The 23,423-nt window shown below is 50.7% G+C and overlaps 4 protein-coding genes across 4 annotated transcripts; 2 read left to right on the top strand and 2 right to left on the bottom strand.

The window, feature by feature from the left end:
* The first annotated feature begins 2,024 nt into the window (after positions 1–2,024).
* On the top strand, positions 2,025–4,215 carry LOC100900852 (gamma-aminobutyric acid receptor subunit gamma-3-like). Its single transcript, XM_003748353.1, has 8 exons — positions 2,025–2,103; positions 2,224–2,288; positions 2,396–2,649; positions 2,721–2,803; positions 2,953–3,120; positions 3,338–3,579; positions 3,722–3,865; positions 3,964–4,215. Exons 1-8 carry the CDS (start codon positions 2,025–2,027, stop codon positions 4,213–4,215), a joined length of 1,287 nt encoding a protein of 428 aa, XP_003748401.1.
* A 2,312-nt stretch (positions 4,216–6,527) lies between these two features.
* Positions 6,528–7,842, bottom strand: LOC100900707 (meiotic recombination protein DMC1/LIM15 homolog). Its single transcript, XM_003748352.1, has 5 exons — positions 7,783–7,842; positions 7,488–7,668; positions 7,037–7,331; positions 6,789–6,942; positions 6,528–6,707 (listed from the first exon to the last, which is right to left on the bottom strand). The coding sequence occupies exons 1-5, from the start codon at positions 7,840–7,842 to the stop codon at positions 6,528–6,530; spliced, it is 870 nt and encodes a 289-aa protein (XP_003748400.1).
* A 75-nt stretch (positions 7,843–7,917) lies between these two features.
* On the bottom strand, positions 7,918–21,120 carry tws (protein phosphatase 2 regulatory subunit tws). The gene is made up of 11 exons (XM_003748268.1): positions 21,026–21,120; positions 19,511–19,582; positions 17,929–18,086; positions 16,761–16,872; positions 16,439–16,656; positions 15,734–16,093; positions 15,473–15,609; positions 15,081–15,365; positions 8,390–8,434; positions 8,103–8,215; positions 7,918–7,950 (listed from the first exon to the last, which is right to left on the bottom strand). Exons 1-10 carry the CDS (start codon positions 21,030–21,032, stop codon positions 8,137–8,139), a joined length of 1,473 nt encoding a protein of 490 aa, XP_003748316.1. The 5' UTR covers positions 21,033–21,120; the 3' UTR covers positions 7,918–7,950; positions 8,103–8,136.
* Positions 10,111–13,446, top strand: LOC100900369 (adipocyte plasma membrane-associated protein). The gene is made up of 8 exons (XM_029112877.1): positions 10,111–10,286; positions 10,874–10,991; positions 11,248–11,431; positions 11,565–11,706; positions 11,905–12,076; positions 12,305–12,465; positions 12,620–12,867; positions 12,993–13,446. Exons 2-8 carry the CDS (start codon positions 10,882–10,884, stop codon positions 13,191–13,193), a joined length of 1,218 nt encoding a protein of 405 aa, XP_028968710.1. The 5' UTR covers positions 10,111–10,286; positions 10,874–10,881; the 3' UTR covers positions 13,194–13,446.
* Positions 21,121–23,423: the final 2,303 nt, after the last annotated feature.

Below are 23,423 nucleotides of genomic sequence, written 5' to 3'. Positions count from 1 at the left end.
ACATCCGAATAATGCGGAGGGAAATGTTCCTCATCCAAAAGACTGAAGAGATCCCCTCGTGTCCGGGAAACGGGAGAGTTGCTTGAGGAGAGGGGGATGAGCGCACATTCAAGGTCGCTTCGCAGCGTGTCGCCAGAGGAAGCCAACGGTCGTGATGAATCGCATCCAATCGGACGAACTCCTCGAGAGTCGTCTTCAATCTCCTAATGCTTGGCGCAACTCGGGTTACGGAAATTCCCCGTGGAGGCTCCTCCCGAGCTCTCTCCCTTCTTCTTTCGACGAATTTTTCCAGCTCGTGGTGTAGCGGAATTCTTCTTCCTCCAGCGCTTCTTTCGCAAGTATCCATCTGATTCGCTCGGGAGCGACGTGGTACAGCCGTTTTCAACGTAATCGTCAAAGGAACATTACGCTCCGCGAATGCTCAAGCGACTGTCGGACTCCAGGGCGGATAGAGAGCGCTCCACACATGACGATCAGATCCCTATCGACCTCTGACCATACGAAGATGTCTCGAGGGAGAAGTCGTCGATTCCTTATTCACACACCGGTCGCCTCTCACGGAAGCTCTGCGGGCACCTCATGGGAATTTCTCGGAAGCCGTTCGGACACCAGCGGTGGTTTCTCCAACGGAAACCCGAGGGTGCCCATTTCCTTTAGACGATGTGCGCCGGGTCGGGAGCCTCCTCGCCGAAGTGACCAGGCCTGGCGCTCAGACCCCGGGCGACAAGCCTATGAGTGGCGCCGAAACATACAGCCAATAGCGCCATTCTCTTCCCCTTATTCGGTGAGAAGGCCCTTCGAAATCTCGGGTTCTGTCGAGGATTCACCGCAAGCCGCCAAGGATGGATAAATAGACTGCAAGGCACTTGACAAGCTTTCCGGTACCGTGATCGCCGGAGCGACCGGATAGTTCCCCTTCTGGGATAAGCAACGGATTCCGGGCTTCAGAGAGGCTGAATGTCAGCTTGGCAAGTCGGATGAGGTGACATCATCGTGAGACTTGAGCAATCGGTACATGAGTAGCACCGAGCCTCTGCTCGTTGAGAGATTTCGTTCGTATCACCCCGGTGTGATCACCGGTGACCGGACGCCACGGAGGCCACAGGACTGACAAGCAGAGAGCTCCAGCGTTGGCGACGCGATTCCTCAATATTTTTTTGAAGGCATGATCAGAAGGGGCTGTTCCAAATACCGTTTTAGTTTGATAAATGCTTCGAGTTCCATCCGCCGGTCGTAATGCGTGAGCCCGGGAGAGTCGGACGAGCTCTCGCATCATCGCAGATCTTTAAGAAGAAGTTCGCTCGAGAACTTCTCATGCTACATACCTCATCGGTAAATACTCATAAGTGAGCGGACGAGCAAGCCTTCGATTATCTCCGCACAGGAGGCCAGGAAGCGCTTTTGGATTCCGACGAAAGCTCTCCGATACCTATCCCCTGAAACGAAATGCAGTGATGAATACGTTGGTCCCGAATTTCCCGAGGCGGACGTCGCTGTCGTCGGACTTTTGAATGGATCGGAATTATTCCACCTTCTCGTATTCACACATAATCCCTTCTCATCAAGGAAGACCAGATCCTGCTTAGCGCTGGCAGCCCTGTTCGAGCCTGTGATCTTCCGAGCAATGGGACATGACGTGAGCATCGGTAAGCCATCCTGCATCCGATGCACCGACCGCGCCGACTAACCTGCTACTGCCTAGATACGAGTCTCAAGATAAGCATGACGCACGGATCGGCAATTACTACCTTAGAACCTCCACTGCCTCTGATTGGAAATCTCACTCTCTGACATGATGGCATACGATAAGATGCGGAGGAAATTCCCCTAGGAAAGCCGAGAGTGTCCCGCGATTTTCCCCCCGGGGACATGCGAGACTTTCGATTGAAGGCTCGATTCGGAATTTGTGTGGGCCTCCGACTGCAACCGGATGCACGAGCTCCGCTCGAAAGTCACGCTACGTGGACTCGAGGCGAGAGCTTTCGGAGATGGATTCCAATCGGGCCGTTGAGTGGAGACCGAAAATGTCGTTCCTCTCGGCGCCCGTCATATTTGCCGCCCTGTATGGCTCATCCGATTGTGAGAATCCCATGCACTACACGAGTAAGCAACGACTTATCATGCCCTATGATCGCCTCGACGTCTGCACCTTCAGCTCTTGCCTGACTTCTATGTTTTCGACAACTCGATCTCTAATTCCCCGAATTCTGATTCTTCTCGCAGAGCCTCTACCCGTGGATGTGTCGATCTTTGTCATAACTCTCGGTGAACCGGATCTTCTTCAAATGGTGAGTTCCCGGGGACGAGGATCGGCAATCATTTTGGCATTGCTCCCCCTCAGAGAATGAATTCTTGATGGAGACGAATGCCATCTTCGAATAAAGTTCCTCTGCAGGAATTCACCCTCGACCTCATCGCGCTCTCAAGTTGGAGCGCTGACATAAGAGTCTGTGAAGATGTTAACAAGACTTCTCGTATCCACGACAACGTCGGCAACATTTTGGGCTACTACGAAGATTTGTGGCTCCCAGGCTTGACTTTCCGTCAGGCCGCATCCACACGTATGCCATCGAAAACCAACCCGCCCTTCGGCGTGGAGCTCCAAGTCTTGCCTGAGGAAGACGTCTGTCGATTCACCGAAAAGCGAAGGTGCCTGAGAATCTAGTATAACCTTCGCATAAGCCTCCAGGACTCTCGCAAGATCTTACGCCGTTTCTCAGGGTCTCTATCGTCGTGCGATGTGACATGGATCTGCATTGGTTCCCTCTCGACGTTCAGTATTGTCCCGTAGATTTTCACAGCTGTGAGTTACCAGTTTCCATGATTTCTCTTCATGACTCGATATCATAAAAATTCAGGGCCCGGAAATCGGCTTCCGGCTGGAGGGCCCCAGTAGGCAGTACGCAGAGGGCTCAGGCAAGGCAAACTGAGGGATGGGGCGGAATTTTTCAGTCACGTATCCGGCGCGATTACTCACTGTCGCATGGGGAACCAACCTCAACAAAAATTATCTGCCGTCAGATCGGGCTTTCCGAGTCAATCCTCACATACAGTCTTTGCAATATGACGTCGTCTACACGGCAGATCGGAACAACAACTTACCGTGGTATTGGAACTTACGTAAGATTCCGTTCCGGAGCCTTCCATCCTATGTGCTTCAATCGATTCATGGCGAACACGATTTTTGGGATCGGACGGAGAAGAGATAATATCATTATATTAGATTAGCCATGTATATTATAATATTCTCTTGCGCTATTAGGAATCATCATACGCTCATCCTCATTATAATATTATACGCGCTCCAGAATTCGAGATCACCTCATTCCTTCGACAGTTACACCGGAGGAACCGGATGACGGAGTGAGATTCACGGTGATATTCCATCGGCGTTTCACCTACCAGTTCATCACCACTTACGTCCCATGTACTGCAGTGACTATCGCAGCGCTCTCTGCGCTCTTCATTTCTGTCGAGATGACCGTGGAACGCATCAATCTCGCCGCCATTACGTTGGTTTCCCTGTACTCTCAAATAGCCCGGTACAGAGCATCTCTCCCTTCAACTCCTTTTCTCACCGTGAGTCCTTCTCAGGAGCTTTCTGAGCCCTCAATGTTTCGCCGCTTCTCTCCGGGCGATCTCAAACCTCGGCCGAATAGTTCAACTAGCCCTTCGCTGCGCCAAGAGAAATTTTCTAAGAGAGAAGGGTCCCGTGATTCAGGTCTGTGACGTCTATTTGTATGCCAGTCTGATCTCCGTCGTCTCCACAATATTGGTCTGTGCTCTGGTGAAGAGATTCCACAAGGAAGACCTCAAGCTGGAGAAGTATCTCCGTGAGAGAACCATGGCGCGAGCGAAGCACTCGGTGAGTTCAAGATTCTGCATAAGACTTGAATCCGGTCTCAGGAGAAGCAAGACTCTCCATTTCGCTGAGCGAATTTCAATTTCATTCCACCTTCGAAGCCACGAAGTTTACGGAGGAGACGAAGGAGGAACAGCTATCTGATCGAAGATCTCAGACGAACTCCATCGCTAACCGACGCTGACGTTGCGCTCGAAGGGCTCCTCAGCAGATCCAGCAGCTGTCTGAGCCTATCTCAGAACCTCCAGAGGAACGAGCGGTTTAACAAACACTGTAGAAGACTCATGATATCCCTGTACATGATATTTCTAGCCGTTTATTTCATGTATATATTCGCCTATGGACCTAAATAGGCATCGCCAAGTAGTCGTCTTGCGTCGCGGATCAGTGCGCCTCTCACGATCAAAGGCTGTGTCCTACCTGTCTCCGTGTCTCATTCCCTTGGTCTAGATTTCCTCCCAGTGCTACGGAAATATTAACGAGGCCTACAACAGAATTTCCGATAGCGCACGTCACGGTAGGGCAAGACATTGACTAGACTGCTAGTTGGCAATCCATCGGAGCGCTCTAGCACTTCCCGCTCGCTTTCTGTGGCGTTTGGATCCTCGTTACCTCGCTAGCTTCGGCATCCAGCATGGCCGAGGATTTGATAGAAATAACGAATCGGCACGCGTACTGGAGGAAGAAACTCGGATCCATGCAGGGAAAGCTCGACAAAGTCGAACAGCATCGTGATGCTTTACAAGAGGTTGGTTTGAATCCTCATTCAGTGTATTCTAAACGGTGCCCTTCCCAATGGGAGCGTCGGAGACGCTCTTCCGGATGAGCTCGACACGCAGGCCCTCGACGTCGCTCCGGGCACAACGACACGCTCCCAGCAGCGTGAGTATTGATTCGAGCTTTCATTCAATTGGAGGAAACCGAGTCCTTGAAGGGAGAGGTTAAAAGGTTGCAATCACAAATCGAAACCGACGACGCTGCCTACAAGGAAGTCACTCGATTCCGGAATCAAGAGCAACTTCTGTACTACAGAGACAAAACTCTGCTGGAAAAGAATCAAGCGGACCTATTCGGTAAGCATGAGCTCTGGATTTTCGCAATAAGTTTATGATTGGTATAATAATGGCTGAGTGAGTGCTTGACGATAAGGCTCTTACGGAACAGCTGAAACGAACCAGAGTCAGAAATTGCTCTCGGAACTTGAAGAGAGTACCAAGAAATTCCTGCACTGGAACTCCCTCCTCGAGTCGCAAGATCCCAAGGTTCGTGAAACTCACATTCGTCGGGACCCTAGTCTAATATTTCTATTGCGTTCTCGGCGGTAATTCTCAAAGCATTTTCTCGTGTAGGATACGTACATACGCCATCTCATTGAAGATTCTTCGAACTTCTACCTCCGGCGTTTCGAGGTCATATCAGAGCCTGAAGCGAACCGACGCTTGCGAGAAGTATCAGAGTCTTTGGAACAATTGAACGACCGAGTTTCGAGTCTGACTGGAGAGATCCGCGCTGCGTCGCGGAAGAAGGAGAGTCTGCAGTCGAGACTCGAGAGGCAACAGAAGAATATTCATCGGAAGACCAAGTATGTACGTTATAACGACCCCCATTACATCGAATTTCTCGGTACAACGAACAAGGAATTTCTCCTGCTTTGGCCAGCTCGCCATAGGGATAGTGTTGAGTGGCCTTCGTTACAGCGGAATTTTGGTACAACGAACCAGTTTCGTCGGTCCCTTCGTGTTCGTAGTAACGAGCTTTTACTGTACAATGCGTCTCATGGATGGATTACACGGATCGGCTGATAAAAATTGAGTTTTCCGGTTTTCCAGGCTCGAGAAGGAAGTCGACGCTCTAGAGAGACGGCTGTACACGGAGCTGCGTCGAAGCTCTTGCGGACGGAACGAGCTGGCTCGGGAGGTGAAACTCTTAGAGGTTCAATTACAAGAGATGACGACCGGAAGCGATGCCCTCGAAGAGTCGAAGAGGATGCACATCGCGGCCAAGCAGAAGACAGACGGCAATCGGAAACGGCCAAATCCTCCGGGGAAATTGGAAGAAGGCCGGGTTCAGCTCCAGGTCGGAATCGAACACTGAAGCTCACCAGAGCCGAAGGATTCACCGCTCTCCATGCAGCACACTACGTGCGTAGTCCTCTTTCGATGTCGATTCGCTTGAGCTTCCGACGACGGAGAGAAATGAAATTGAACGTAGCTCGTAGGAGAATTTATTAGAGTTTGGTAACTTGAGAATAAATTATCTCGCACTTGAATCCCGAGCGGAATCATTCCTGGCTGTCGCTGAGATCCTACAAACCACATGATTAGGTTGAAGCCACCACAGCCTGGCTCTCTTTGGCATCCAAAAACATAGGCCTCGAGCAATGTCTTGTCTCTAGCAAGATCACGATAGAGCTCCTTCCAAGTTCCAAACGGAAATCCGAGCAGGTTCCGGAGTCGCGATCGAATCGTCCTTGTGAATAAAGTAAAACGCCGGGATACACAATAACCGAGCGCAGAACGCGATACGAGTCATCACGGTCGCCGCCATGACGACATTAAACATGAATTTCCACGCGAATATTGATCTCACAATCCACAATCACACAAACGATAATGCTCGGGGGAAATTTTTCTTGCGTTCTGAAGAGTACGCATCGACATGACCATCAGTCGATGGTATCAGCGATTCCCCCCAGTGTTATGGCGAAGTGCGCTTCGGACTCCGGTAGTTCAGGTGAATCATAAATTTTCGCTATGCGAACTTCGCCTTTGCCCTTGCGGAGAGATACCCGGGTGGTCGAAGCGTGGGCCAGGACGTGACCTCCTATGGGTTTCTTCGGGTCAGCCTTCAATTATTCGGCATTTAAGAAAAAAAACTCCATTCTGAACTACAGAGGATGACCATTGATATTCCGATCTGAGCTCACCTGGAACGACATTGTGGCTCCCGGGTCCGCGGTCATCTGATTGGTTATGACGACAGCAACGTTGTACTCCTCAGAAATCTTCTGCAATCGCGACAAAAGCTGCGCCAATTTCTGTTGCCGCTCGGCGAGCTCACCGCGTCCACTGAAGTCCACTCTGGGGATGAAGCGTGAAACCCTTCCATTCTCCGCGAATCGGATCCAATAGATTCAAATCAATCGATCGCATCAATCGATTGGAAGATCCGAACCTGAAGAGTGCCATGACGCTGTCGATGATGAGAAGTCTGAAAACTCCGGATTCTTCATGGAATTTCGCTGCAGCCATGTCGAGCAAATCCATTTGCTGCTCTGAAGTGTAGGCTCTCGCGTAAAGTATGTTCTCCAACATCGCTTCGATATCCAAGTCGAATCTGTGACCGATATCGCGGAGCCTCTCGGGTCGGAACGTGTGCTCCGTGTCGATGAAGAGTGCTTTGCCGCCGGGATAGTTGTCGGTTGGTATTTGGCAGGTGACGCAGCAGGTGTGACAGATTTGAGTTTTACCTGAAATTGTGCAGTCGGAAGCCCTACTCAATTCTGTGGAGGAGGAGGGGGCAAGAAGAGGGTCTCGCACGCGTAGAAATCGATCCCGGAGCGACCGGACACCGCATTGAAGAATTCCGGAGTTCTAGAGTGCGACGGTGGACAGCCCGGACTTACCGCAGCGGAATTCCCCGAATATTTCCGTGATGGCCATGCTCTCGAACCCTCCTCCGAGGAGTCGGTCGAGTGCAGACGATCCCGATGGAATTCGGAAAACACTACGGCGCCGATCACAAAGCGCCGAGGCCGTGATGAATCCGCCGGAGCCCAACAAGGAACCGAAGAGTTTCGCGGCTGCCTGTGAAGCGCAATTCATTATAATAGGTCCGAGGACTGAGCGCGATACCCAGGCGTGTAGAGCACTGCGAGGCCTCCCCGTTGCGGGATCCCTTCAGGTACGTCATAGCCAAACAGTAAGAACCTCCTTGATTTTGTCGACTTTGGCTTCGGATAAACCCTTGATGTTTATCATTCTCTTCCGTGTGATCATTTGTATGCCGCGTATCGTGCAAATGCCGGCACTTTTGAGTTTGTTGATATCTGTGACATTGATTCCATGCTGCTGGAGTAGGTCGACATCCTGGGAAATGCACAAGAATTCGAAACAGAATTTGATCCAGATGGAGAGGGATCCCCATGAATGGCTCGAGACTCCCTTTCCAGACCATTGAGTCTGTACCCTATCTCAATAGGAGAATTTTCATTCATCCGACTTCTCTATGGCGCTAATACCTGAATGACGAAATCATCGGGGTATTCCTCTTCTTCACTTTGACTCGATAAGGGCACTTCCTGGGATGACGGCTGCGATTGAGTTTTCTTGCTCCTGGACTTGTTTGCCATCCCTGCGAGCGAGATTGAGACTTTCAACTGGCGACTCCGTCTCTGCAAGCTCTTCGGCGGAATTTCGATAGATTTGCCCCCGAACAAATTTCAGGTGCAGCTCATATTGAAGTCGAAAGGGCGGGTACGGAACCGTTATATGTTCACCATTGTGTCAGCGACACTTATCCACTCACTGTCGGCGGTCGGTATCCTTATTCGCTTGAATCCCTCCAGACGATCTGCGGAATCAAGTCAGGCATCTCCGATTTCTCGACTGCGAGTGTATTTGACTCAATCAATTGAAATGAGACCAATTAGAAGCGAGAGCGTGAAACTATTCCAAGATACGATCCTGAACTGAGCACATTTCCATCTATCCCAACAATATCACTTCCTCCACCGAAGCTCTGTTGACTCTCTTTCAAAACAAATGCACATGGGTGCATCAGCCGTCGGAGTTTCCGCTATCATATACCATGCGTCCGATTTGTTGGTCGAGTTTTCCGAGGTACACACAAGACACTGAGCCGATATCCGGCTCAATATCCTGGATCAGAAGCATAATGGTCCGCTAGTCAGAAACTGTTCCTGTTTCGAAGGAATCTGCGGACGATAAGACCAGATACTATCTTATTCGATTCTGACTGCGTTTTTGCGTAAAATACCTACGACTACACCGGATGGATTTAGATGAGAATTTACTCGGGAACACATCATCGAGTCGGTCTCTTCCGTCCATGATTCCCGCAGAGTGGGAACATCCTCTCGAAGAGTCCCTCCTGCTTTCCCCGGACGGATGGGGAAACCGATTATACCAATGGGTTTTATTGATTTCAGCCCGGGAAACCTGGGGATAATTTTGTGGCCGCAGAGCAGTTTGTGGTGAATCGATACCTTCAAGCTAGGCATGGAGCACTGCCGAGGTTCGATCAGACCGGAAATTACGTCAGATCATGAGAGTTTCCTCGATGCACCTAGCGGAATTTCGTTTCAGCCAGATCTGCCAATGCGGAATTCACGAGGGAATCGAATGAATCAGAGTGTCTATCGCTCTGGGCAAGAGAGAGATTGAGACCGCGATGACGCTCGGGAGTCCGCGATGACGCTCGGGAGTCCGCGAATGCAACCTATCTCACCTTAACGACACTCTGTCGAGCATACTGCTCGATTAGGATTTACTGTACTTGGAGCACAAGAACGTCCCTTGAAACATCCAGGTAAGCTGCTGTGGGAGTCCGGAAGTGCAGAAGGTCCCGAAAATCCGATTCTCCCTTGATCCACGTACTATCCCAGCCGTACTTCTCTTATTCTTCTGACGCGCCGGAAAAGAGTCGACACTTCCCTGAAGATCTGCTCGGGGACAGAATTTCCTGCCTGTGGTCTTTCGTGAGCAGGGGCGCATACTTTCCGCCCAGCTCCACAGGATCCCCACAGAAGCTATGGAAGTCGCATCAGAGGACGGATCACACGTGAAAAACCCATTAGAATCTCCCGCCCTCATGAGCCGCCGGAACTCACGCATTCGATTATCCGCAAGAGCCCCAATTGCAAGGCTTTCATCGATGTACCCGATCGACATACGAGACAGGAGATCAAAGAACTTGCAAGTCGGTTTCAGTTTCTTCCCGGAGCTCCGGTGAAGGTGCGCGGTCCTGAAAATTATCTCGACAAGTCCAGGAACGCTATGGAATTCCATTCTCCCGCTTACAAGTCCGCTGTCTATTGTCAGCCCTGAACTGCCGTCGGCTGGATAGGCAGCAGATGTACGACGGATGCATCTACGAAATTCTGGTACGATATGAGTTCCCTCAAGCGTTTAGCCTTCCACTCGCGTCTGAAGAGAGGGTCGCTCCGCCAAGAGCCGTCGCCGCTAAAGTGTTGTTTCAAATGCGGCGAAATATTTCCCTCCCTTGACATTGGTCGACGGCTAAGCAAGCGGAAGCCGATTGCTCCGGTTATCTGTCTCGCGCGGGCCGGCTGACTGTTTACGAAGTGAGCTAAAGCGCACCCTGGCGGCTGAGAACGTACATTTCGTCTCCGTCCGGTAGTGTGCTCGCCAAGAGTGTCAAGAGACGTAAACTTCGCCAGTGAGTACCTTCCTTCGTTCAGAGAATCGGAGAATAAGTTCCCGATTCCGTGATCGCCCCAGTGCTCGATTCGACTGTTCCAACTCGAGGAGCATCGGGCGGAGTTCTGTTTATTTCTTGAAGCCCGAATCCCGGAATGCCCACACTCAACCGAGAAACTCTGGCTGATCCGCGAGAGAGCCCCATCGGATTCCCGAATCGACGGTGCGGACGCCAAGGAAACTATCGGCGTAGCCGAGTCGGTGCTTCGAGAGCGATGGAAAGAACACTAGAGCTCGTGGCGGGCCAGATTCGTGCCGCTAGAGTCTCTCGTGGAGACAGCGCATGACTCGGAATTTTCATACACCCACAAATTCGTTGACTTTGCTCTTTCAATAATGTGTCGAACCGATCATTGAGGAGGAACAAAGTTCCGCTGAAACGAGATATGCCTGCGATTACTCGATCTCTATCGAGTGCATTCGGGCTCACAGCGGCTGTGACTTCTTGTGTTGGACATGGTGACAGATGAGAATGGAAGCCGCGGACTCTCATTTCGAACTCGATCCGAGTCGGGAGCTCAGTATCCGGAATCAGAATCGTTGATTTCAGACACGACAATGTGGAGAATCATCAAACTTCAACTCCGGATCCTCTTGTTTTCGATTTTCGGCTTCTTTACGCTGCCGTTCCTCCCGGTGAACCTCGACTTCGATCCGATCGCTTATAAGTAAGTTCGCTGAGATTTTCCCGTGCGCGTTACCGCTGGATTCCCGTCCGCATTCTTCATTTCGTTTTCTGACTTGAGGAAAATCATGGCAGAAAGATATGACTGTGAACGCTTGATAGTTGTGAGCTCTCGTGTTTTCCGCATGTAAACAACCTTCAAGCGCGATTTGGGGGCTTTTCCTCGGTGCGAAGTCCGGAAACAAGAGAGAATTACCCGGAGAGAATTCTAACCACAGAATTGCACCTGTGACTTGCAGTGTGTCCCTACCCGAGTTCAAAGGAGCCCTGGCTCCCAACAAGTTGTTGGATAGCGGAAAGATAATGTTCCAACAAATTCTCCACGGCCCGGAATCGCTCGCGGTCAAAGACGGTCTCATCTATACGGGAACCCGTTTGGGTGACGTGTACGCCATCGACCCGGTCAGAGAAACGCTCACGAAGGTTCGGGTTTTCTCGTTACTTTGACCTCTCGGACGAGCGGCGTGTCTTCCACAGAGTCTAATGTCAATCGCGTGAGAAATTCTGGCGGAACGGATTTGCCTGCGGATGTCGTTTTCAATTTGCCCCATCGCAGGTCGCCAACACCGGAAGCGAATGCGGAGGCTTCCACGATGAAGAGAAATGCGGACGAGTTCTCGGTCTCCGTTTTGCGAAAAACGGAGACTTGTACGGAATCGACGCTTTCAAGGGCCTCTTGAAAATCGACATCAAAACCGGTAAGTCTCCGCTTCCAGCCGCTCGATCCGCCTTCCTATGCACAAGTGCCACGACTCATGGGGCCAGTCTGAAAGCTCTCGAGAAAGTGCCGTAAATCGCTTATTTTGATCTAATAGAAGAATGCTTCCTCGATATTTTCTGTTTCGATGGGGAGAAATTCTGGAGAGCCGAAAACAGTGAGCGGAATTCCGTTTCAGGGAAAGTGGAAACACTCGTCAAAGCGGAATCTTACGTTGGAAGCTCTCGACTACGATTCGGCGACGACTTGGACATTGACGACGACGGCATCATTTATTATTCGCAGGGAAGCCGCCGATGGGGTCTTCATCAGATCATTTACATTGTTATGGAGTACGACACAACGGGACGGTGAGCTCATATTCCCCCAATGAGGTGATCCCTTGTGAAGAACGGCGTTGGGAAGGAGGATTCCGAAGTTTTCCCTTTATTCACATCTCGTATTCATGATTGCACCGCGAGATTAGGCCGGAGCGGACAAGGGATCATCAGAGAGGAATCTGGAGTTGGAGACAGCTTCTGATTAGTCCCTTCATGGAATTATTTCTTAGGTCTATTATTTCCTTTCATCCTGTGTAGCATCCTCACGTACGACACTAAGACCAAGAAGAGCGGAGTGTTGATTGACGGTATAGCGTTCCCGAACGGAGTTCAGCTCACTGCTGACAAGAAAGCCCTCTTGTACTCGGAGCTCAACGCGAAGAGGATCAACCGATATGAGCTTCAAGGACCATCCAAAGGTAATTATAACCGAAACGAGACGTTATTTTCGAGCAGAATCCTCTATGTCTCGGTTGGATCATTCTTCGCCTTCTCCATCGGGCATAAGCACGCCTTTCGGAGCTCCGAAGGACACGGAGGACTGACGTTTCTTGTTCTGTCTGGAATTTCCAGGAAAAGTTTCGGTGTTCGCCGATCGTCTGCCAGGAGGTCCCGACAACCTTCGCTTGAGTCCTCGCGGGACATATTGGGTCGCTTACGACACCGCTCGCTCGGCGAGTACTCCCTACGTAGCTGACCTCATCGCTCCGTATCCTCTGATCGCCAAAGCAACCATGAGGTTCTGTTGGCTCAGCGGGCAAGCTCTGAAATACGTCTACCAATATTTCGACCATCCGACGATACGAGACTTCATCGCCGACGTAAGTGATTACCGTATACTCCGAGAGGAGCACACATGGTGTAGCGTTCCCCACATTTTCCCGCACAGATCATGTAGCCACGATCGAGCCCGGAGGATTCAATGGGGTGAAAATCTTCGTTCCAGTTGGAGCACGGGAAGATATTACTCTCTTTCGCTCCGAAGCGTGGAATCATCACGGAGCTGGATCAGAATGGAAAAATTCTTCGGAGTATGCATTCCTCGCATTTGTCGATGTTTTCCGAAGTATTGGAATTCGAGAATCATTTCTACATCGGCTCGTTCATCAATCCCTACCTCCTCCGGATAGGATCGCCGAAAAATTGAGTTCGATAGACGTCGAGGAAATATCAATTCAAGATCATTGATAGTGGGTATTATCCTCTGGATCGGAATTCTGTGAACGAGGATGTTTTCCATGCTGAAAACTTGTTTTCGTCCGCGTCATCGGAGCAATCTGGCTCAATATTAAGTTATCCGAGGGGGAACTTCGAGTTTTCACGGAAAAAGACCGAGAAAAACATTCACTGTCTGGATATCGAGCTCAATAAATGATGAGCCTTGAGTCATCTGAGGAGTTCCGATTGCCGCGTATTACTGCTCATTGTTGCAGCTTTCCAATCGACATGGCTCATCAGCTCTCATGAATCATGCGAGTCTAGACAGAGTCACACAGAGGAAGTGAACCACCTCATGATCCGTCATAGAGGAGAACTTTTGTTATTCACAGTGATTTATTACAAATAACAATATTTTTCTCATGTCGTTGCATCGGTTCGTCCGTCATGGTTGAAGTCGTCGATTATACATCATTCTCGCGCTTCTGCGGCGAAGATCGCATCGAATTACCCAATCGTTAACAGTGGATGTTAAACCACCCTAGTCCTAGCATACATTTCCATCTGCAGAGAAACCAATTTCACATCTGCAGCGTGCTGGCTTCGTCCACTTTTATTGGACGAATGATTGAACGAACGGATGGTAGGTTTGATGGATGGATCGATGAATGGATGAATGAGTGTATTTATGAGTGGACCACTGACCATCAATGATGAATGAAGATATCGACCGACCTAACCACACATCAACTCCCGCATGACACAGATCGGTTGATTTGTTTGGTTTAATGGATCGATGGCGAGTGATTACGACCTTGATATTGGTTGTGTCGCGAATCGATGAATGGCCGCATCGACGGGAGTTTCTTCTAGGATACACGGCTTGTACACATTCGGACAAAGTTCCCCTTGAAGCTCGGCTCGTGATGCGAACAATAAATAAAAAAAAATCCCTTAGGTTCTGAATTTCTAGAATTCCCCGCTTGGTCCTCATCCGCATCACGAGCTACGCCTTATCTGTCCGTTGGTACGTCTCTCGCAGATTTGGTGTTTTGAAAGGTGTAATATTTCCCTGTCTATGAATGTTTTCCCTAGTACGCGATCACTCGTTCGCTTTCGCTCGTCGTCTTCTCTCTTCTTTCTCTCGATTGAGACCTCACTTTGCTGCCATGAACACCGCATCCCAGACTTTTCTCTCGAAGATATCCGCGGAGTTCCTTGTTCAATACGCAAACAAAACATCGAATACGTTGCAGCTGGAACGTTTCATCTCACGACATTTTTGGAAATCCACCGCGGAGCCCCGCCTCCTCCTCCTCCCTCTTCCTTTTTTTCCGCCGTCCCGGGAAGGATTCCATATCAGCTGATCCGGGAAGTCGAGGTCCGAGTCCTCGAGCTTCCCGCCTTAATCTCGTCCTCCGGAGAAATGATGAGGACAAATCAGACTTGAGCAGCGGCAGCAGGCAGAAGCGGAGCTCATGCGGTCTGTTTGATCATTTTCGAAACCCACGGGAACGACTGGCGGTCTACGACAGCTCACGGACTGCCGAGACTCTGCCGATCGATTCGCCATGGGTTTCTCCCCCCGTTTCCCTTTTATCCCCAATACCTAAGTCGGCATCGTTGGTCGTCAGCACGGTTGCACACTACTAGATGCTGACCGGCTGGCTTGCTTGCTTGCTATATTCACACATCACGTCCTATATCATCGGCATGGAGGTCCGACATCGAACTCCACAACATCGCCACCTTTGACCCTTTCGTCCCTCTGCTAGAAACAACTCAGTGGACCATTGACAGAGATGATACGCCGCCAATACGTCGCAAAGCCACTTCCCACAATAAACTACCGACTGCCGCCAAAGGGTTCAGCTACCTCCGCTCTGTGAAAAGATATAGGTTGTTCGTAGCGGCCACGGCGAGAACGTTGTCATGAGGATGCCAGGCCGTGTGCAGGATTTTCCGACCGAAATCGAGACAATCCACGGTGATGTCTTCCTTCTTACGCTTTCCGACACCGGTTTGCGTAGCGAACACCTTTTTGGGCCTGAGAATAGTTTTGGGCTTTGCGATTTCACGGGACGCTTCGAGTGTCACGTCACGTTTAGTGTTCCGGTCGAAGACGCGGAAGAAATTGTTGTATGAACCCGTCATGATGTAGCTGGAAAAGATCATCCAATCCGTTAGAGACCCGCTCAGAGAGGAAGGACTCTCGAATACTCATGTGAATCCGACCCAATTTTCGTGCGATTGAAGGCTCCTACTTACTCATCGTTTCCATTCCAGCAGCATTCGAACTTATCGAAGATACAATCGTTTTCATAGAGTGTGCACAGTCGGGTCCTTAAGTACTCGTGAACGTCGAAGGTCTGCACAGGTCTGTTCTCCATTTGTAGGTCCCATACCTGCAAGAGCCCATCGACATTGACGCTGACGTATCATTACAACGTAGGCATGACGATTTTTTCGAGCCAGAATTCTTGAGTCGATCTCCGTATTTCCGGGGATCTCCGGATGCTCCGAACTCACCTTGACGGTCAAATAATCTCTGGATAGGAGATACCTCCCACAGTGAGAGAATTTAACGTCACTGATCGACGAGATTATTTCAGAGAAGAAAGACCTGTTCGTGGGATCGTCGGGTTCTTCGAAAAGCTTCGCATGTTGATCGCACAGAGCTGCTTGCCTCATGTCGCATAGCCGCAACGTGCCCTTCGAAGACGAGTAAACGAAATGATGGCAGTGATGTGGATGAAACTCAGCCGCCGTAATCACTTCGGTCAACTCCTCCATATTCGCGGGCTTGATGTCAACAATGTTAAAGCTTTGATCGGTGCATTCCAAATGCCAAAGATTGATCCGAAGATCGTCGGCTGAGAGGTACGTTTCCTGCAAAACGGAACGACATTAGAGAAGGATTCGCTCTGACTCTTCCTCCTCCCCGGATCTACAACACGCACGACGCGGACCTCAATCTCGATCGGGAGAAATGTTGATGGCCGATCGAGCAAGAGTTCTTTGTGTCTCGTGGATCCCCATGATGGTTCTGACGCCACAAGTACTCATAACATAAGACGCATTCTTATGGCGACCGAAACCACATTCGGACTTGTGACCTAGTGTGAGATAGTGACCGAAAGTCGTCGGCCGTCTCGAGCTTCTCAGAACATCCAGGCATCGGCGTCGTCCAACATTTCGAACCGGTTGTAGATATCTCTAGCTTAAGGTGCTCACCTGATCGCTATTGACCGATATTGAGTTGATGTGGTAAGTATGAGCATTCGCAAAGACTCGGCGAGGCGAAGCCTCAACCATGAGCTCCATGGGTATAACCGTGGGAACTCGAATTTCACTTGAATCTGCCAACGTGGGGAGCGGGCCTTCCGGTGGAAGATTGTAGCCTTCGATTTTCTTGTCTCGTTCGCTGACTTTCCATAATTTTATTGTTTTATCTGCAAGCGAAGAAGGAACCATGAGCTCTCCCTATTCCACCCTCGATCCATTCAATCGGAGATCATCGGAGCTCACCGATCGTAGCGTTGGGGCGAAGACTCACCATTAGTGGACAGGAGGAAATGTGCTTGGTTTTTCCGACGGAGCCAACGGATCTTATTGATTCGCTCCTCGATCTCTAACGACTTTAAGTAATCAAATTCTGGCTCATGGCTCTGTAAAAAAAAAGATGCACGTTGGTGAGCTCTTCGGAACGATAACCCGCACGGTTTTCCTCCCCAGATTCTTGGCAGGGTCGCGGGACAGTTTCTCTCCATTCAGGTACGCACTGTCTTTCGTGTCAAGTGTGCTCCGCTTAGCGCATCAATGAGGATTCCTACGACCTACGTTAAGTAAACATCCCATTGAGAATCTAGGGTGACTTTCACGTTCACCCAAGGGCGTCCGCAGGATTTCTCTAAGGGGGGGAGCTAGATCGGGTCCGCGCACGGGGCTGGTTTCCGACATGGCGACTCGCTCCTATACCTTAGTATTGAGAACTGTCAATCTGGGAGGGGGCTATAGCCCCCTTAGCCCCCCCCCCCTGCGGACGCGCCTGCGTTCACCGAAATAAACGCATAGAGTCATTGGATTCCATTCGATCATCTTGCCTACAGGCTCGGCTCGGGAGCTGTGTCGCAATCGATTATGATTAGAGCTCTGAAGTTCCGACATCTCGTCATAAATTCTATAGGTGCCTTCCCGCTGCTTCTCGATCGGAGAAGCTTATTTGTTTTTTTTTTCACGTCTAAGGTGTTTTCTTGAGCCATCAAGACGCTGATTTCCGTGTTTTCTAGGGGAAATCGAGGCTTTATGAACGGATTCGCCGATGAATAGAGTCGGCGAACCCATGCTTCAGGAGCACATTTTGCTCCCGATATAACCCGATGGTCGGCCGAGAGGTCAACTTTTTTTCCCTGGTTATGCAAGATGCCCCCATAAGACCGGCGTCCGTTCCGACAAACTGGTGGGACTCGAAAATACCACGCGAATTTCCCGTGGAACGGCACCGAGCAACACCTCGATGCGGCGTTCGCTTTGACTATCATGCCCATTGTGCCCAGTTTTGGTGACTTTTCTAAGGTTTCTCAGTGCCTTTTTGTCTGCCATGTTCGGCATTCTTTAGTCACTCCCGAGCTCTAATCATGATGCATGAATTCGGGAATTGATCTGTGCGAGCAGGATGCTCGGACGACTCGTGAAGAAACAGAGCAATCGAAAATTCAACTCACCTGGAATGTAGAGTAAACAGTATATTCTCCTGCAGATCCGCTTCCGACGCTCCGTTTCGAGGGAGGGTCGCAATGGAATATTACAACTCGACCCCCTTTGTCTCCCGTGGCTAATAGTTCTCCATCGTGGTTGAACTCCACACAGCTGATTATGTCAGCTGAAACAAAAGAGGAACCCGGTTTTAGTTCCAGAACATCGGGACCACCACAGCGAGGGATGAATTTTTCGTCCATAGATTCTCTCCCATCCTTGCGGAATTCCCTCGAGATTATCATCTAAACAATGACAATCGGGGTGAACAGAGCGGGGGCCCATATCTTGGATGTGACGGAAATGGCTGCCTCCCCATGTGGATGTTACTCGACCCTCCCCGCCGATATGGCCCCTCTCAACCATTCGGGGAAAGGTCACGCGAAACTCCTGAACCTCAAGCAGTCGCACAACCCCCAAGATAACGGGGAAAAATCTGGGTGACGAAAGGCAGCCCGGATGTTCTTTTTTCGTGGTGTTGTAAACATTTGTTGTCGTCCTCGCAATCGGATCGCTTTTGTTCGCTTCTCTGGTCGGTGGAACCGATCGGAGCGAGGCTGGAGTCGGAAGACTCTGCCACCGCTCGTCATGGTTGGATGGATGTCCTCGGAAATTCGATCTCGAGCCTGCCATATCTTGGGGATAAGCGATGGGCTGAACATCTGAATGCATTCGACGAATCGAATTCATTCGCGCATCTGCTGGCGCTCGATCGACGCAAAGCCCATGACCGACACGGCACGCTACTCGGGAATAGTAACGGATTCCACTCCTCTCTCCGAGGGTTCGCGAGTCCGAATCGGTGAACAAAACGAGGGAGCTAACACCCTCAAGTCTAAATTTAGTGTCCGTGCCTGGTCGCTCGCGAAAGGTGCCCGACCGCCAAGAAGCCAGGGAACGGCCGGACTTTCGACGTTCCTCGACACCCCGACGCAGTCAGCGTTCGGAGTCAGCTTCCAGCCAGTGGTCGTATGAGGTCAACATCAGTTTTTTTCCAGCCCTCAAATCGAGAAAAAAGCATCTCAGACGCAACCGGTCAGAGTCCGCGCAAGACTTTCGCAATCGGGGATGCGGATCGAAATCGGGAAAAAAGTAAACCTTTCCGGGAACCACCTATGGCTGCGAACCGCCGCGGATCCGAGGTATGCAAACCACCGTGAGAAGGCGTCTCTCGAGCATATATAGACATGGCTCTCCATGCGAGCGTAGCCCATTCGATGGGATCCGTCGCGGTACGCCTGTTGTAAAGTGAACGCAGGAGAAAAGAACTGTGGATTACAGGGACTCGTAAATTCGGACCGGGAACCCTTCGAGCGACCGATCGTGTTTGGCTCGGGAGAGAAACCTCGGCGTTGAGGATCTGTCCAGAGCGCCGGTCGCAACCTTCCCCTCAGGAAAATCCTTCGTAATTCTGCGGAGTTCGCAGTATCATTTCTCCTGCTGTCCTGTGCAAGTCGATATCGGATCGAAATCCAGAGCAAGGACTTCGAGGGGGAGCACGCGAGGTGTATTATTTCTTCCTTCTTTGGATTACCAATTTTGCAAACTCACCATCTGTGACTTCATCATCGAGGGTTCCCTTGACCTGAGAGAACTGCCATTGAATTTCACCTCCAGTCGAACCTGTAATTTATCGACCTTAGTTAGTAGGGGTCCTTCGAGAGGAATTCAATCTACTTCTGTCTGAGGGAACCGCCTCAAGATTGGGATATCTCTTTTCGAAGACAGAATCCGTCTGTCCCTCGTTGATAACCACCGGATGTAGTTAGAGATTCCTCTCGACTTTTTAAAACCCATCCACTCGACCGATATCAATACGATGTTATTCTCATTCTCATCGCCAGCGTCGAGAGGACCAAGGGCTGACTACGGGCCGAACACAGGCTTCATTGAGCCAAAAGTGTACGGAAAATTGAAGGCTCGGTCCCACGGCAGTCGAAATGGTCAGGCGGCAAGTCACAGTAAGATCAGGGAGACAAGGGACTCGCGAGTCGCGGATCAGGGAATTCCATGTGACTATCCAAAGAGGAATGGGGCGGAAAAGTCTTGTCAGGATCACAGAAAGCTTTCGGAGATCTCGAGCAGAACTATGATTTTTGGCGCCTTTGCGCATTCGGGTCTCTACATCCTCTGTAGGCGATATACCTACACACGCACAGCTCCCGTAGGATTTCTGAGCTCGGAAAACGATCGGAGGGAGAAGAAACGCCACCAGAGGTGTGCGCTAGCTCTCTTTTTTACGGCAGAATAGAAAGTCGTGTAGGGACGGAGAAATCCGCGTGAATCACGGGGCCATCCGAGTAGGTTTCGGCCAAGGGGCTCGGAGGCAGGCCCGGAAAACGAGTTGTTCCGCATTTTATGGACCTGCCCGCCTTCCTCGACTGATCCGAGGGAAGTGAAGCGAGCTCGAAGAACACGAGATTCTTCTGACGTCTTGTTTGAGGTCTCCAAATAGACTCATTGCCAGACAACACTCACAAGCGAAGTTCCGAAACAACAGCATCGCGAGGATGTTTCACCCGTCAGGGAAAACTCAAGTACACCGGGAGCTTTTCGTTCGCATGGAACGCGCGGGGAGATTCCTGGAGCTGTGCGAGTGAACCATCGAGTCCTCCGCCAGTCACCGAATCCGCGAGCCTTGATACGAATACGATGTCAAGTGGGAATTCCATTCAAACTCGTAGTTCGAGCGATCAACGGACGGGACGAGGCAGTCAGTGGTCAGAGACAAACATTCCATAATCGTAAACTCGTGTAGTCTCATTGATGGGTCCAGGGATTGACTATCGAGACGACTGAGCGAGAGATTTGTGAAGCGTAGTTTTGGAGAAACAGACTCAGACGGTGGTGCTAATCAGAGAGGTAATTGTTGTGTGCTCTGTCGGTGGTAGAATTCACTGAGAAACAAAAGAATTGACGAGTCGTGGAACTAAGGTGGCGTACAGTTGGATGAACCGCCGTCGAGGGGATCTGTTGGGCTTTCGTCCGATAGCGAGCTGCTGCTTTTGGGCCGTTTCGAAACGGCCACCAAGCCAGCGCCGGAGCGGCTCTCTGTTCTTGACGTACCTGCCATCGATGCAAGCGACAGCAGGACACGCGACACTTGGCGCCGATATCACACTTCACTCAATTCTTGCACTCCCGATTTCATCGGATTCAAGTTTTGTTGTGTTGCTCTTCTTTTAACAGCGGTTTCAGCAGCAGCCGAGAGCAGCGATAGCAGCAGCACCACACACACACAGCCGCCTGCTTTGCTCCTGAACAAAATGGCCGCTCTCTCGTCTGTCTGTCTGCTGCTGCTGTGATGCCCGAGCGGAGGCAGCGGCGGTGGTAGCGGCCGCGGTGGCGGCGTCGGCTAGCCCGACCGCCGCTGCGACCGAACCAATACAAAACCGAAGGTCATGTGACCTCAGAAGCCGCTGAATTTCAAATATGACCAGTACGCTCTCGTGATGCTTCGGGAGTGGAATCGTCATTCATGCCGTTATCGGTCGGAGAATATCTTGACTGCGCATCATACCAAGACTAGGCCGGATAATGGTCCAGACCACGGCCTGGGGCTCTCCGGACTCGGCGTCAGGTTCGACTTGGCGTCTTATTGAGGGTGTATTGTTTTCAAGGCTCTGCAGCGGCTGCATGGGTGCTCAAGACGACACCCTGAAAGAGGAAGCGTCGAAGTTGTCCGAAAACGATTGGGTCGCCGGGGCGGCAGTGTCTTCGGCCGAACAAGCAGCGTCTGCTGAGCATCCCCGTCGGGATCTCGATAGAGAAATTATTCGCTGTTCTGCATCTGTATGTTCCGTCGCTCCCCCGGAAAGATATACTGATGGTACATGGAGTCTGAGTAGGACCGACGAGACTGTGTTTCATCGATCATCTCCGCGATAATTTCGGAATGTCGACGCGCATTCGTCTTGAGCGCAATTAAGCTGAGCGCAAACAGTCTCTGAGCGTGAAGAGTATTTGAGCGCAGTCAACATGGCGCACCCTACTCTTGAGCGCACTCGATCGAAGCGCTCATATTCGTGTTCGCAAATATCCTTCGAGCGCTGTCGGATGGTACTGATGGACAAATCCGATGTGCTTGCGGAAAATTCGAATTTTGTGAGATGAGATATCTTAGAGTGCGTAGAACTATCCGACATCGGTCCACGGAGAGCATCGAGGAGACGAGCGACATCCAGCCCCGATTAGATTCTCTTGAGGCGGCAGTCATCACCTCAGATACAATCAATGCGACCGAGTGTGTCATTTAACCTTCAAACCGCGAATCACGATCTCGAGGATAGCTGACGACAAGTCATCCCTTTTGGGCTCTGATACAATCGGCTGGTCTTATGGTGATACATTTTTGGGGGAGTCTCTGTCAGTCGGACAAAACTCTAGGGCCGTCCAGCGTATCCGGATCCGAGTGGATTTCTCGGACCAAATCATCAGCGAATAGATGAAAATGTACTCGGCGTCAATTTCCCTCCGAAGTTGTCAGCGATAAGTTGAAAATAATCAGGCAGCAAACTCACTCTGGCGTTGAGATCCATCGAGGAATTGTTTCTTCTTCTTTTCGACTGGTAGAATACTTTTCAGCGAGGCCGATTGACTCCGCGCACCTGCACCGAGAAAGGGCATCGTAGCCCTGACAATCGTTTGGAATTTCGCTTTCATCTGCAAGCAAAGGCATCGATGGCTAGCGGCAGGATTGACTCAAATGAGTCTCGCTCCGGACACTTATCAAGTACCTATCAAGAGAGAGTCTCCATCCATGTGTCTGGGTCGGATAAATTTGGACAAGCATGAATCTCAAAATTCGCATAGACCAGGAGTTCAAATATCCTGACAAGCCCGGGAGGGGGTCGGCGTTCTCCCGGAAGATGTTCCTATTGATTGGAGGGCTCCGTATTCTCGAAGATCCTCTCCGAAACTGGGGAGCAAGATTCTTCCCCCACGAATCGCCGGCTCGGTTTGCCGACCCGTTCGATAGGAAGCATTTCAGCGTACGATCTATCCAGCGATCTTTCGAGTAAAAAGCCCACACTTCGGAGCTAGAGACATTCGCTCGCTCAGAGCAAGATCCAGAAGCTTGAACAAGTCGAGAAAGATGAGTTCGATGGGGAGTCCAAGAATATGTTCTGAGACCGATTGGAATATGCTATGGGGAAGTTCCACGGGTCTTGCCGATGACAAGCTTCCTCATTGGATTATTCCGTAGTTGAGATGGGAGATGTGTCATGCTTAATAATGACAATGCTTGAATCTCTCGCCGCTGCGGTTTCTCAGAGAAACGCAGAGATCTGTCCCGCTGATGGAAGAGCTAGCTTCCCGATTTCCCCGATCATACGGTTACCGCGATGCTTCTGTAAGGTGCCTTGGGATGGCTTTCTGTGCGGGTTCTGGCCATTGACGTCTCCATTTCACGCGTCGCTCTTAATGTCGAACGACCCGGAGCGACTTTGTTCCCCATCATACC

Source organism: Galendromus occidentalis, unplaced genomic scaffold (genome assembly GCF_000255335.2).
Source record: "Galendromus occidentalis unplaced genomic scaffold, Mocc_1.1 scf7180000077530, whole genome shotgun sequence".
NCBI lineage: Eukaryota > Metazoa > Arthropoda > Arachnida > Mesostigmata > Phytoseiidae > Galendromus > Galendromus occidentalis.
This window is presented reverse-complemented; position numbering and strand designations above follow the sequence as displayed.

Bases quoted from the DNA above. Each gene is read 5' to 3' on its own strand.
- LOC100900852 (XM_003748353.1), top strand. From the start codon at position 2,025: ATGTCGTTCCTCTCGGCGCCCGTCATATTTGCCGCCCTGTATGGCTCA. The intron at 2,804-2,952 runs GTGAGTTACCAG...GGAATTTTTCAG, and splicing joins TCCCGTAGATTTTCACAGCT to TCACGTATCCGGCGCGATTA. The intron at 3,580-3,721 runs GTGAGTCCTTCT...CCCGTGATTCAG, and splicing joins CTTCAACTCCTTTTCTCACC to GTCTGTGACGTCTATTTGTA.
- LOC100900707 (XM_003748352.1), bottom strand. From the start codon at position 7,842: ATGATAAACATCAAGGGTTTATCCGAAGCCAAAGTCGACAAAATCAAG. The intron at 7,669-7,782 runs GTTTGGCTATGA...TGCGCTTCACAG, and splicing joins AAATCAAGGAGGTTCTTACT to GCAGCCGCGAAACTCTTCGG. The intron at 6,943-7,036 runs GTTCGGATCTTC...CTTCATCCCCAG, and splicing joins AGCGTCATGGCACTCTTCAG to AGTGGACTTCAGTGGACGCG.
- LOC100900369 (XM_029112877.1), top strand. From the start codon at position 10,882: ATGTGGAGAATCATCAAACTTCAACTCCGGATCCTCTTGTTTTCGATT. The intron at 11,432-11,564 runs GTTCGGGTTTTC...GCCCCATCGCAG, and splicing joins TCAGAGAAACGCTCACGAAG to GTCGCCAACACCGGAAGCGA. The intron at 11,707-11,904 runs GTAAGTCTCCGC...ATTCCGTTTCAG, and splicing joins GAAAATCGACATCAAAACCG to GGAAAGTGGAAACACTCGTC.
- tws (XM_003748268.1), bottom strand. The intron at 18,087-19,510 runs GTGAGTTTGCAA...CTTTTGTTTCAG, and splicing joins CGATGATGAAGTCACAGATG to CTGACATAATCAGCTGTGTG. The intron at 8,435-15,080 runs GTAGCTGAACCC...TTGATTCCGCAG, and splicing joins TATCTTTTCACAGAGCGGAG to ATCGTCTGGAGGGATTCAAG.